The sequence below is a fragment of the Macaca mulatta genome, chromosome 2 (genome assembly GCF_049350105.2).
Source record: "Macaca mulatta isolate MMU2019108-1 chromosome 2, T2T-MMU8v2.0, whole genome shotgun sequence".
Lineage (NCBI taxonomy): Eukaryota > Metazoa > Chordata > Mammalia > Primates > Cercopithecidae > Macaca > Macaca mulatta.
Window position 1 is genome coordinate 58,674,578 of NC_133407.1, and position 14,171 is coordinate 58,688,748.

At 39.1% G+C, this 14,171-nt stretch overlaps 1 protein-coding gene across 1 annotated transcript in view; it reads right to left on the reverse strand.

Annotated features, from left to right (window-relative positions):
• PLCH1 (phospholipase C eta 1) overlaps positions 1-14,171 on the reverse strand; it is a 253,598-nt gene that overhangs the window by 13,494 nt on the left and 225,933 nt on the right. The window contains exons 13-17 of the mRNA XM_077991608.1: positions 11,160-11,231; positions 7,325-7,416; positions 4,011-4,108; positions 1,046-1,225; positions 849-956 (exon numbers count right to left, since the gene is read on the reverse strand). Of these exons, the coding sequence (XP_077847734.1) occupies positions 849-956; positions 1,046-1,225; positions 4,011-4,108; positions 7,325-7,416; positions 11,160-11,231 (550 nt within the window). The remainder of the gene's footprint in view (positions 1-848; positions 957-1,045; positions 1,226-4,010; positions 4,109-7,324; positions 7,417-11,159; positions 11,232-14,171) is intronic.

Genomic DNA, 14,171 nt, shown 5'->3' on the forward strand with positions numbered 1-14,171 from the left:
TAATTTGGAAATTTTAAAAATAATTTTAATGAGCAGAACCAAAAGAAAGTGTTGTTTGATCTAACACAACATTATCCTTTTGTTTTGTTTTGTTTTGTTTTGTTTTTTTGAGATGGAGTCTCACTCTGTCACCCAGGTTGGAGTGCAGTGGTGTGATCTTGGCTCACTGCAACCTCTGCCTCCCGGGTTCCAGAGATTCTCCTACCTCAACTTCCCGAGTAGCTGGGACTACAGGCATGCACCACTATGCCCAGCTAATTCGGTATTTTCAGTAGAGACAGGGTTTTACCATGTCAGCCAGTCTGGTCTTGAACTCCTGACCTCAGGTGATCCGCCTGCCTCGACCTCACAAAGTGCTGGAATTACAGGCATCAGCCCCCACAACCAGCCTATCCTTTCTCTTTTGTTAGCACTGTTTTGTAATTGGACTACACCGAGTAAAAGAGCTTGATAAAATTGTTTCAGGTGGAATTGAAGCTTGCCAGCAGGTCACAGACTCACATTACCTAAGATAGTTTCTGAAAGATAGGGCTCAGACCTTAAAAAGCAGTCCAGCTTATACGTGGCACTGGATTTCAAATGATAACCCAATGCCATCCATGTCCCTCTTTCACACACAACCTCTCAAGATAACATTCTAAACATCATGGCTAACCAAATATTAAGTAGTGGTAACAAGAATTCTAATCCACATTCAAACACCTTAACCTATCTTTTTGAAAAAAAAAAAATGTTGAAAAACTCTAGGGTATCACACTTTCTAAACAGCTTCCTTAATAAAGGTTGCCTGCATTTAGACTATGAAATTAACATACACCTGCATTTATGACTGTGAAATTAATACACACCTTTGCACATTTGCTGGGGTTTGAGGACGTAGCCACAGTTGCCATTTGTCTTGAATTTGGCTCGGTTTAACTGCATCATTCGTCCTTCGGATTGATAATTCAGTGCCACTGTGCAAGTTAAAAGTTGGAGAGAATTAGGCAAGATGGTGGCATAGTCAGAACGTACAGAGAACCGCTCCTTCCCAAGGAGTACGCACCTAGCTGGCAGCCTGCGTTCCAGTAGGGGAGCGGGTTGAAGTTACTGGAATCAATGCGGTAGGCAGAGGGGTAAATCCTCGTGAGTTGCTTTTGATTATAAATCATGAACTGCTCTGATTTTTGCTGAACAACCTGATGTGCTCTTGTTTCACTGAATGATAACACATTTCCTGTGGTTCCTGGCAGTTTTTAATAGAGAGAAAAAGGAAGTGAGAACTACAGCAAAGAAAACGCCGCGCACAAAAGACCTTATAATAATGTCAGAGTATACCAATAGCAAAAACCAGAGCGCTAGAGAGTGGATTCAACCAGAGCAGAGGCAGCTTCTCAACAGGAAAGACCCATACAATTCCATGTTCAGGAATGGAATTTTGAGGCCAAATCAGAGCTGTGTGTCTTGCTCAAGTAGGTGTCTATTTCTGGGTACCCTGTTCTCCCTAAGAATTCAATCATCCCACTAATTTATGACTATCTGGCTAGCATGAAAAGAACGGGTAGAAAAAAAAACTTAAACAGAATATCTTTGCCAAACATATAGGCAACCATGGATAAATAAAACTGGATAGCTTCTTCCTGATAACAGGAAGACATTCATTGAAGGCACTCATCTAAAAGGCACACGTGTAAAACATGTATTAATAGTAACATTCAGGATCCAAGAAAATAAAGGAAAAAGAACAATTACAAGAATAAAAAGTTGAGTTTTAAAGTTGATTTGAATAAGAACTATGGAACAAGCCGAAACCTGTTTGGGAGAAAGGAATAATGGAGAAAAAGAGGTCAAAAACATTATAAAGGAATAAAATTTTTAAGAACAGGGACAGTCATTCACCTAGCCACGCATATAAACTATGGAAAAAAGTAAAGGGAGGTAAAAGTACATGAAGCCTGTAATAAAGTTTGTGCCAGCACAATCATCAGGAGTGGTCAATCTAGACTCACAGAAGCTGCAAATTTGGGGGTCATAATGGAGTAAAGCTCCAAACATTTAATATTCCACTCTTGTCTCCAATCCCACCTTTTGTACCATATCTACAAAGCCCCACTATTCCCACTCCTTCACCAAGCACCCACACTCTATACCCAAAATGGCCCACATGTCCTCTGAACATGCTGGAAAAGTCCAGCCCAGATAAAAAGACCCAAAGTTACCCAGAATCTCATTCTTATTTAGCCCTAATAAGCTGAGTGTGTGTGAGCCCAGACAGAGATATGGTCCATGAAACCAACGAGTTGAACTATATATGTCTTGCTGAGCCAGCTGGGCCTGAGTCATATCTAGACTCTGCATGTTTATTAACACACAGTTTCCCAGGGCCCCTGTGGTCCTCAGGGTTGTACGCCCTTAGATGTTAGATGCTGTTCAACTGACAATGTACTCCAGAGTTAGAAGAGTCAGGAATACAGATTGTGGCAAAGAAATTAGAGGATTACAGTTTTTAATGTGATAATGTTTCTAGTTTAGACCCTTTCCTTAAAGATATGTCTTCAAATATATTTTACTGGCATAACCTATTAACATAGTTTACATATCTCAAGCATACTAATATTGAACTTATTTGCAGATTTTGATGAGGGATGTTTTAAACATTACAGGAGAAAATATCTTTTTGACAAGCCTAATTCAGATGGAATAGGACTATAATCAATACTACTGTTTTGTCTGTCTCTCCACATAAATATGCACATCACAATATCATTAATATGACCTTGCTAATTAGGCACATATCAGTTAGTAAATTAATAAAGTTGAGTTGTATCACATTAGGATAAGCCATGCATTCATTATCTAGTTTTCATTTTGTGGCTGGCAAAAAAATTAAAAAGACAAAAACAGTTGAAGTTCAAGAGCTAAACAGCGCTCAGTATTAATTTTCATTAAATTAATAGTATCATGTTTTCCAAGCCATTTATTGGAAATTTTTATTCCCTAAACCAAATATACATTTAAACTTAATGCAATAATTCCCTGAGTTTATTTTTGAGCTAAGGGCAATTGTTATAAGAGTTTGCTGCTCCGTTGCTGAGAATCCTACAGGTTCTCATGCTTTCACATGTGAAATTCATTTAAATCTTGTATAATTGTTACCATTTGAAGAAGGAATCAAGGCCAAAGGGAAGAAATCTTTCTGAAATAGAAAAAGATACATTTGTGGAGTGGGGGCTGGGCAGGGGGCGATGGGAGGGAAGAATCCTGGAGGTTTGTGAGGACACAATGTTGTTTCCCTTCACTAAAACTTGTTGAGAAATTTGGAGGTTCTGATTTACATTTCAGTTCCACTAAAATTAAAATTAGATGAAAAGCCACATGACAGTAGGTTATTTCTGTAAGCATTCAGTAACTAAATGAAATACAAGATAAAGGAGACAAGAGTAACTAGCAGGAAAGCCAAGGATATGAATAGATGTGACTAGAATTTCTCAGCTCCGTGCGGCAACTGATAGGTGAAAAACAGTGACGGAGACAATGCTACTGAGATTTCTGCTCTTTTTGTTAAAACTTCAATCTGGATTAAGCTATTTTCACCAAAGTCAAAACTTTCACTGAGAAAATATAGGGCTTTTCAAGGTGTGGTTTTAGCCAATTAATTTCTTCTTTTGGTCATTAGCATTTGGAATGGCCATCTATGACCTGGTCCTCAAGCCGGGCCTGGTCTTCACAGTTCAAGTGCTGCAGGAAGGTCTTGCCCTGATGCACTTGTCTTTGTACAGTAATAAAGTCCTCCTCGGCCCTGTGGGAACTTTCTCTGGCCTCTGGTCAATCAGGCAACCACAGTAATCAGTAGAACCCTCCATGTCAACTCAACACTATGGCAGCAGTGAGTTTCCTGACACTCAAATTGGTTTCTACATAGTCCCAAAAATGTGTGTTGATAATCGGATTAACAAAAATTCATTAACAATTGAAAGAGAAAGGTCAAGAATGTTTATTCAGAGTGGAAGGAGAAAACTCTTCATTCTTACCGTCATCCACAATGTCCTGAGCGGCCACGGAGTTTGTGTACACAACCAAATCGGAGAGTTCTCGGCAGAGCTTCATGGTTTTCCTTCGGCGACCCAATCTGTGAGGTACCCACATAGGACGCATAACATTTTGGAGTTGAAAGAGGTTTGGGTTATTGGTTATCCCACTTTCCTTATTTAAGACAATGATTTAATAGGGAATACCTGCCCCAGGTCCTAAGGGAGCCAGGATTGGAACCCAAGTGTGATTCCTAATTCAGTGCTCTTTCTACCACAAAAATCCTACCACAGTAGTCCCCTCTTATCCTCAGTTTCCCTTTCCAGAGTTTCATTTGCCCATAGTCAACCATGGTCTAAAAATATTAAGAGGAAAATTTCAGAAATAAACCACGAGATTTTTTTTCCTTTTTTGAGACACAGTCTCTCTCTGTCACCCAAGCTGCAGTGCAGTGGCGCAATCTTGGTTTACCGCAACCTCCACCTCCCGGGTTCAAGTGATTCTCTTGCCTCAGCCTCCCGAGTAGCTGGGACTACAGGTGTGCATCACCACGCCAGCTAATTTTTTGTATTTGCAGTAGCGACAGGGTTTCACCATGTTGGCAGGTAGGTCTCCAACTCCTGACCTCAAGTGATCCACCCACCTTGGCCTCCCAAAATGCTAGGATAACACCCGGTCATGCATTTTAAATTGTGTGCCATTCTTGGTGGCATGATGAAATCTTGTGAGGTCCTGCTCCGTCCCACTCTGGACGTGAGCCATCCCTTTGTCCAGCATATCCATGATGTATGGCTTCTTATGTGACTGACTGTGGAGGTTTTGCAGTGCTTATGTTCAAGAAACTCTTATTTTACTTAATAATGGCCCTAAAGTGCAGGAGTAGTAATGCTGGCAATTCAGATATGCCAAAGAGATGCTGCAAAGTGCTTCCTTTAAATGAAAAGGTGAAAGTGCTTGACTTAATAAGGAAAGAGAAAAACAATATATAGAGAGGGTTCACTACTATCTGTGGTTTCAGGTGCCCACCGGAGTCATTTCTCATGATAACGTGGGGACTAATGTAATGTGGTTTTATTCACTGCTCTGCCAGGAATCACAGCCTCTTCCTCATGCATTTGTGAGTTCTGCTGTGAAAGGCTGGATTCCCACTGTGACCCAGTTAGAGAGTAACACCAGAGTTCATCAGGAAACTATATGGCCTTTGCAGGGAGGAGACCCGGGCTAAAATGGAACAGAAACACTGTATAGTGGGTAGTGGGCCACAAGAATTATATACCTAAAGGGTAATATGCCAAATTTCCATAGTGATTATTGGACAGGTGTAATTACAAAGGATGTTAACTTTCTTCTTTATACTTTTTCTATATTCTCCAGCTTTCTTAAAACAAACATTCATTACTTTATCTAGTGCTGCTTTTATCTTAGATATTTTAATAGTCTTCTCTCTCCTACAAACCACTCCTAGGATCTGCTCTGCAACCTTACAAATTGTACCGCCACTCTCTACTGCAGTCAAGTCCTCCACAGACCATCACATTCCCCTCACACACACACTTTTCTCCTATGGGAAACATAACTACCAAAAACAAACCTAAACGTTAGTGTTCAATTAAACTTTATATTTTTAAGCTCCAACAGAATATCTATACATAAAATAGTAACTAATTAGGAAGAGCAGAGGAGGCGTATGTGGTCCGTACCCTAGGGAACAGAAATAATATGTGTTATTGCCTGCCTTTTTGGTTATAAGTATCCTAGTGGGTGTGAAAAGGTAGTTTTGATTTATATCTCCCTAATGTCTAATAATGTTGAGCACCTTTTCATGTGTTTATTGGCCATTTGTATATCTTCTTTTGTGAGGTTTCTTTTCAATAGTTAGATGTTCCCCTATAGGAGAAAAGTGGGTATGTGAGGGGAATGTGATGGTCTGCTGAGAACTTTACTGTGGTAAAAATCAATAGAAAAAGAATGCATGCTCCTTCTTTACCATATAATTAGGAAACTCTACAGCCACTGGTGAAAATCTGATTTTGTGAAGGCTAATGATTATAAATCAGTGTGAAGTCATGCCTCAAAATTATAAGTAAAACTGTAAGACATTCCGTGAGATGGAGAAATTCTACAGAAAATTAACTCTTTTTATTCCTCATCCTAGAGGTGCCTTAGGTTACTGAAGTCGCAAAAGGACATCATCATAGATGCTCAGGCCCTGATAACTATTATGGGAAAACCTATAGTTGACACTAAGCAGCATGCAAAATTATTTCATATGATACCTGTATTGACGTCTCCTTTGCACACATTAAGATTACTGTAGCTTTCCTCGAACACTGCCTTTTCCCTGGCTTTCTCAAACTTACATATGACAACAGTCACAGCAGAGGTCTCCCAGAAGGTGATCCTATTATTTTCTCTTTATCCTTTACTGTAACTATATATTCAATTTTCTGTTCCCTAGAGTAGGGACCACATACATCTCCTCTGCCCTTCTAATTAGTTACTAGTTTGTGTGTAGATATTCTGTTGGAGCTCAAATATAAAGTTTAATTGAACACTAAAGTTTTATTCCTACAGGGCTTCTATGCTTCTAATTTCATTTTTCAATAAAGGCAAAAGTGTGTGTATGTATCCATATCTATCTAATGTATATAATTTGTATTTCTTTGTGAATGTTATGGTATAAATAAACTGCCAGGAACTCCTGTAATGAATCATGTGTCACCATTTGGATTCCGAAAATACGGTCATGTTACTCATCACAAATACTATTGACAATAAAAACAAACAAAAAACAAACAAACAAAAAAGAACTTTTTTTGGATACTTATTTAATTGGGCCGGGGCTCATGGGGCTAATTAGTTTAATTCCTTTAATCCTTACAATGACTCTAAGGGACAGATACAATGAGGAGCCAAACGCGTCCCATGTTAAAGTTGGTAAGTGGAGGAGCAAGAATTTGAAATCTGGCTGATTTCAGATGCTTGGCTCCTAACATGGGCTTAGCATCCATCTTCTTTAGTCTCTTGTGACGCCCTTTGTATTAGTTCATGTGCTCCCTCCCTCTTCTCTGAAAATATCTTTGACTAGACAACCGCTGCAGCTAACATTTATAAAGAGCTCATTATGTGCCAGGCACAGTGCTGAGTTCCCTACATAAACTATCATTTCATATTCAGCTGTTCTTCACATGTTCCACAGCACAGAGTACTTTCCTTGTGATCCAATTATCTAGACATGTACAAGAAAAATGACTAAGCTGACAAGGATGGAGGGGCCTCAGGAGTGTGAGCAGGAGACATGGAGATGCTTTCTTACCTGTACAGCTGGCCACCCTCCTTGACAGTATTCTGCTGTGTGTCTTCCTCATCATCAGTACTGTAAGATTTAGACCGTGATTTTGTAGTTTTCTGCCAGAAAAATCAAAACAAACTTAACAAACTCATTGTATCAAGTATATTTACAACATGCAGAGAAGGAGCTGGGCTTTAAAATGCACATGTCTTGCACAAGCATAATAACTTGGAGGGAAAAAAATGACCAAATATTGCAGTTTGCTTCACCATTAATAACAAGCATATCTAAGGCCATAATTATATTAAAATGTTAATGCAAAACTGAGAGTTTCATGCTCAGAAACTGACTTCGAAGACACATAAAGTTGATGTATTAGAAAGACTTTATTAGTCATGCATTTTGAAGGTTTCTCCTAGGGGTAGAGTCAAAGTTGCAGTATCTATTTAAATGATTATAAGGGACAAAATGCCCTTTTGTATGGGAAGCTCACTATTAATAAACTGTAAAAGGCACATTTGTTTTTTTAAAAAAGGACATGTAGTAATTTTTTAAAAAAAAATTGAATAACTACCATTTCTGCTTTTGATCAGTATGCACTCAAATGACCATCTGAATCAAATCTCCCTTTTGAGATTTTGAGCCATTTTCACTTCTATCAGCAGGAAAAAATATTGCTACCCACAGAATATAGGCTGAAAGGCTCCAGGTCTAATCTGATGTCTCTTGGACAGATTAGCTGTTTCACAATAAAACTTTTTTGGGATGGTATGATTTCATCCCCACCAATTTGGAGATAGCCCCAGTATTTAGGCAACACAGACCTCAACAATACAAATGATGGGCGAGGCGTGGTGGCTCATGCCTATAATCCCAGCACTTTGGGGGGCCAAGGCGGGTGGATCACCCGAGGTCACGAGTTCAAGACTAGCCTGGTCAAAAAATGGTGAAATCCCATCTCTACTAAAAATACAAAAATTAGCTGGGCGTGGTGGCAGGTGCCTATAATCCCAGCTACTTGGTAGGTGGAGGCAGGAGAACCGCTTGAACTCAGGAGGTGGAGGTTGCAGTGAGCTGAGATCCCACCATTGTACTCCAGCCTGGACAACAAGAACGAAACTCCATCTCTAAATAAATAAATAAACAATACAAATGATGGGGAAGGACCACCCCAATAATTGCAGACAACCTTGCCATCAAAAATATAGTGTCTACAAACAAAAGTAAGATGTTTAGACAGAGAATCCTGGACATCGGGAATGTGGCTTAGAAAGGGAAAGGGTCTCCATCCCCAAATTACCATAGGACCAGCCACTTTCTAGATTTTCTCATGTTTCCCCCAACCCCCACCCCAAAATCACAAAAGCTACACGGTTGGCATAAACATACTCAACTTCTCTCTGTTGCACTGACAGTGAGGTGCTAGTTTGGTTTGGAACTTTCTCCGGTATTATTTATGCCTTGAGAACCTCAGCATGCAGGTATGGAAGCCCTACCATTTGATGATCTCATGTTCCACCTTTCACGAAACTGGTAAACTGGCTAACCTCACTAGCTTCCTATTGGATCTTTAGAAAAAGTGTGGCAAGAACATGTATTTCAAAGGATTATTGTTGTGATGATTAAATAAATGGCACAGAAAGTCATTCTCTATATAACATTAACTTTCCATTTAAAATACTGTCAATATTTATTAAAATAATCTATAAATAGTCTCATGGACAACAATTTGTTCTTATAACTTGAGGTATGATAAATTTTAATTAGGTGAAGTACTCCCTAAAACATCTATTTTGAAAGACTATTTTAATTGTAATGACAAGTTGCAAACCAGAAGTGAAATGCTCTCTAATTCCACATAGTAATTTGAGTTATACAATAATAAATGTCTTTTTAAGCATCATTTTTACTATAAAATGCAAAAATTAGAAATAATAAATGAATCACCAATGACAGATAATAACATTCAGAGGGTGATATACTTTCTGGACATCCAGTTTTGACACATCTTTTCATGGTTATCGTACCATAGAATCAACTTCTCACCTTACTTTTTCATTTAATGTTTCACATGTTGAGCTCTTCCAAGGGATCATATTTTAATGGCCGCATAATTGTCCATTATGTGAATGACTCACAGATTACTTACACACTCTTTGGGGGTGAACATTTTGGTTGTTTTCAATATTTTGTGACAATGACTAATCTGACTAGTCTACTAATAAATTATCTCACTGATGGGCAGGAAATTCGATATATGACATTCCTTAAAGTAGAAGAAACGGCCTTACAGAAACCTCATGTATAAAGTAAAGTTCACCATCTAATAATCGAATTCTTATGTAAGTTTTACTGTCAAACAGCTAATCTGTCCAGAAGACACCAGTTAGTGTAACTTTTTTTTATTTTATTGAAGTATAACATACAGTTAGGACAGCACACTGGTCATAAGTGTACAGGTTGATGTCTTTCACAAATCAACCACACATATGATGAAATAGAATATTATCTGTCTCCCAAAAGCCTTCTGATCTTCCAACCCTGTCATTCCTTTCTCTGTGGAGGTAATAACTATTCTGATGTCTACTCTATAGGGTTTCTTTTGCCTGGTTTTGAATTTAATATCAATGGAATCAAACTGTACTCTCTTGGGTCTGGTTTATTTTGCTCAACATCATGTTTATAAAGATCATCTTATTATTGCATATAGTTGTAATTTTGTCATTTTCTTAGTTGTTAACTATTCTCTTATGTGAATACACCACAATTTTTATTCATTCTATTATCAATGGACATTTGTACTTTTTCCTCTTTGTACTATTACCAATCTCAATATAAATATTGTTATTTCTGTCTTTTTTTTCTTTTGTAGATGGAGTTTCACTCTTGTTGCCCAGGCTGCAGTGCAGTGGCGCAATCTCACCTCACTGCAACCTCTGCCTCCTGGGTTCAAGCAATTCTGGTGCTTTGGCCTCCCGAGTAGCTGGGATTACAGGCACACACCACCATATCTGGCTAATTTTTGTATTTTTAGTAGACACGGGGTTTGGCCATGTTGGCTAAGCTGGTTTTGAACATCTGACCTCAGGTAATCCACCCACCTTGGCCTCCCAAAGTGCTGGGATTATAGGCATGAGCCACCACACCTGGCCTATTTCTGTCTTTTGACATATACCTAACAATAGAACTGCTAAGTCATAGTACGTAGTCAGATACTGTGAAATAGTGGGCCAAAGTAGTTGCACAAATGTGCACAACCATAAGCAGTGTATGAGAATTCAAGTTCTTTGTCCTCACTAACATTTGGTTCTTGCCGTCTTTTAATATTATCTGTTGTGGTGGGTGTATATGGAATCACATAGTCATTTAAATTGTGTTTCCCAGATGACTGATAGGTGAATCCCTTTTCTTTATCAGCAATTTGGATATCTTCTTCTGTGAAGTGCCTGTTTAAGGGTTTTGCCCATCTTTTAGAAATTAGGGTGCCTCTCTTTTTATTTATTTATAGAAGCTATTTATCAATTCAGGATAGAATATATAATACACACCCCAGTTTTAGTAACACATATTTATTATGCATTGGATATGTGTATTTAAGATGTTAAATACAGTTTTTTGGGATATATTATTGGATATACGTATTCAAAATATTATTTCCCAATATGTAACTTGCTTTTTGATACTGTTGATGTGTAGAAGTTCTTAACTTTTAAAGTAGTTTAAATATCAGTCTTTCCCTTTACTGATGTCCTGTTTAAGAAATCTTCAGTTATTCCAAGGTCATGATGATATTCTCCTGTTACCTTCCAGAATCTTTAAATTAACTGAATTATGCATATTTATTACTCTTAATTCATACCTTATGTTTTCCGAAGTTGGTCATGAGCGATCGTCCATGTGATTTCTTTCCACTTTCCTTTACATCTGGACTCTGAGTAAACAAAGGCACAATATAACTATTTATCTTCTTTGCTTTTGTCTTTTTCCTTAGTTCTGGTGGAATGGCAAGGGGGCCCTCTCTTCTCTTCTGTTTGCCTCTAGGTGAGAAACAAGCAGACTCCACTCATTTCCTCCTGCTCCACACTCCACTACCACAAAGGTGGCTCTGCCTGACTTGGAAAGGGAAATATTGGCACGGAGAGATGGATACCAGCCAGGACGCAGCAGCTGCCTATACCTTCCCAAAGCTAAGGTCAAGGGCTCTCAGCAGTGTGCAGGTGTGCTGGCCCTCATGGCGCCTGTTCACCAGGCTCTCCACAGCACAGGATGTGTTCTTTTAAATGTTCTGAGTGGGGTTAAGTCATTTTCAGTTAAGTGGGGATTCAGTTTTGGAAAATGACCAAAAGACATTAGCAGCCAATTCTATTGAATAAAGAAAGTGGATCACATTGACTAAACAGTGCTATGTGGGAATTTAAAACATTATAAATAAATAAAATCCAAGGATATCTATGAGATAATAAGATTGTTTTTGTTTGTTTAAAGTAAACCAAGCAAAGTGTATCTGTTCACTGAAATAATTCTCTCTGTGATGAGCACTGGAAAGAGGTATTGTAGCCTCTGAATTTTTCCTCACATAGGTTAATTTTCCAGTTAGAGATTCTAGGCCAACTCTCTTTCCTGGAGCCTATGTCTCATTAGGGAACAAAAGGCCACCTGCTAAGAGGGTTTAAACTCTTATTCATTTGTCATCCCTAAAAATATGTTAGGTGGTTCAATACTAATAACATGGTATAAGGAGAGACCAGTAGGCCCTACTTGACCAGGACTCCAGCTAAACAGAGGAGAAACAGGTGACCACATAAATGGAACAAATGTGGGTGAGCAAAAACAGTTAAAGCCAAAAGGTTGGGAAGGGCATCTGTATATGCCCATAGATGCTAATCAAAGATGCAAGTAGAGGTGGGAAGAGGTTGGGTGAAGTCCAAGAACTGGTTGGGGAAAGAGCAGCTAAAAAAATGCTGGAGGAGTAATGGTGAGGGGTTTACAAGGTGACTGATGTTAGGTAACTGTTAACTGATTCATGTATGTTTATTGCTTTTGGAGATCTATCAATGCAGATCATTAACTGTTCAAAAACTGGGGATTTTTTTTTTTTTTTTTTTTTTTGAGACAGAGTCTCGCTCTGTCGCCCAGGCTGGACTGCAGTGGCCAGATCTCAGCTCACTGCAAGCTCCGCCTCCTGGGTTTACGCCATTCTCCTGCCTCAGCCTCCCGAGTAGCTGGGACTACAGGCGCCTGCCACCACGCCCATCTAGTTTTTTGTATTTTTTTTTAAGTAGAGACGGGGTTTCACCATGTTAGCCAGGATGGTCTCGATCTCCTGACCTCGTGATCCGCCCGTCTCGGCCTCCCAAAAGTGCTGGGATTACAGGCTTGAGCCACCGCACCCGGCCAAAACTGTGGAATTAAGAAGGCAGCCAGATGTGGTCATAGATGTAGCACTGGTCTCCAAGTTAGAAGACCCAGTTCTGCCACCAAATAGCTACATGTCCTTTAGAAAGCCTCTTCTTTTGGTCTGTTTTTTTTTAAATCTGTGAAATGAACCAATTAATCTGTGAGTTCCTTTCTATTTCTAGTAACCCATCTATTGGTAGGGGGCCCATGCCATTTATTGTCCAAAACAGGACCTTTTAAGAATAAAATGGGATACTTTTAATAATTATGCTGGGACAACAGGTATAAAGCATGGCTGTCACAGGCAAATTGAGGTATATGGTCACACTATTTAGTAGGCACCTACTATACCCTAAGGATAATGTTAATTACATTACATATATTCTCATAGTAAATGAGAATATATGTAACCAACCCTGGAAATAAGTATGATTAAAATCCCAATTTTACAGAAAAGGAAAGCAGAAATACAGACAAGTTAGATTATATTCCCAAAGTTACAAAGCTCGTTGGTGATAAAACAGGATTCTGTCTAGTTACAAGTCCTCTCTCTGGCTTCCTTCCACTTCCCCAACATTTTCTATCCCATTATCATGCTCTTTATGTAGGAAATAGATATCTACAAATACCTATCACCAACTTGGACCTCTCCCTGAGCATCGGCACATCTTTCACTGATTTAATGAGTAAGACATTGTCCTAGGAACTTGGCATGTATATAAGGACAAGAGCAAACAAAAGAGATGCAGACTCTGCCCCTATTGGGCTTGCAGTCTAATAGTAGAGACAAATGATTACAATACACTGTCATAAGACTATAATGGGGAAAGCTTAGGGCACTGTGAGATGGCAGAGGGAGACCATCTACTGTATTTGAGGATTAAGAACTTCCAAGGGGACATGATACAAAAGCTGAAGCCTAAAGATGAGTACAAGTTATCTACGTAAAATGGGGAAGAGCAAGTGTACTATGGCCAAGAAAACAGTCAAAACGAAAGCCATGTGGTAAGAGCACGGTGCCAGGAAATGTGGAAAGTGGAGGTATGCACGTGTGGACTTATACACATGCACACTCTGTGCGTGTCACCGCTAGGAGCCAGAACAGGAAGGAAGGATCTTATGGGCTATTATCTCTGAATCCGAGCTTTATCCTCCAAACTATGAGGATCCCTGAGATGGTTGAAAACAGGAGAATGACATGACCCGATGCACATTTCTGAACTATCACTATGGCAGTGGTGTGAATGAGACATTAAGCAGCCAGCTGAGAGCTTAGGAACTTGTTAAGGTTATCCAGGCAGCAGTAGTTCAGATATAAAGAAAGCAGCAGATTCCAGAACTCTTAAGAACCATTTCCTGTGACTATTAAGTTCTTCCAGCCTGAAGGTGAATTTCATTTTTACTTTTCTTCAGGGTTCCGCAGGAAAAAGACAGCACAAATAGAAATGAATTCTGCACTGTTGATTGATGGTCC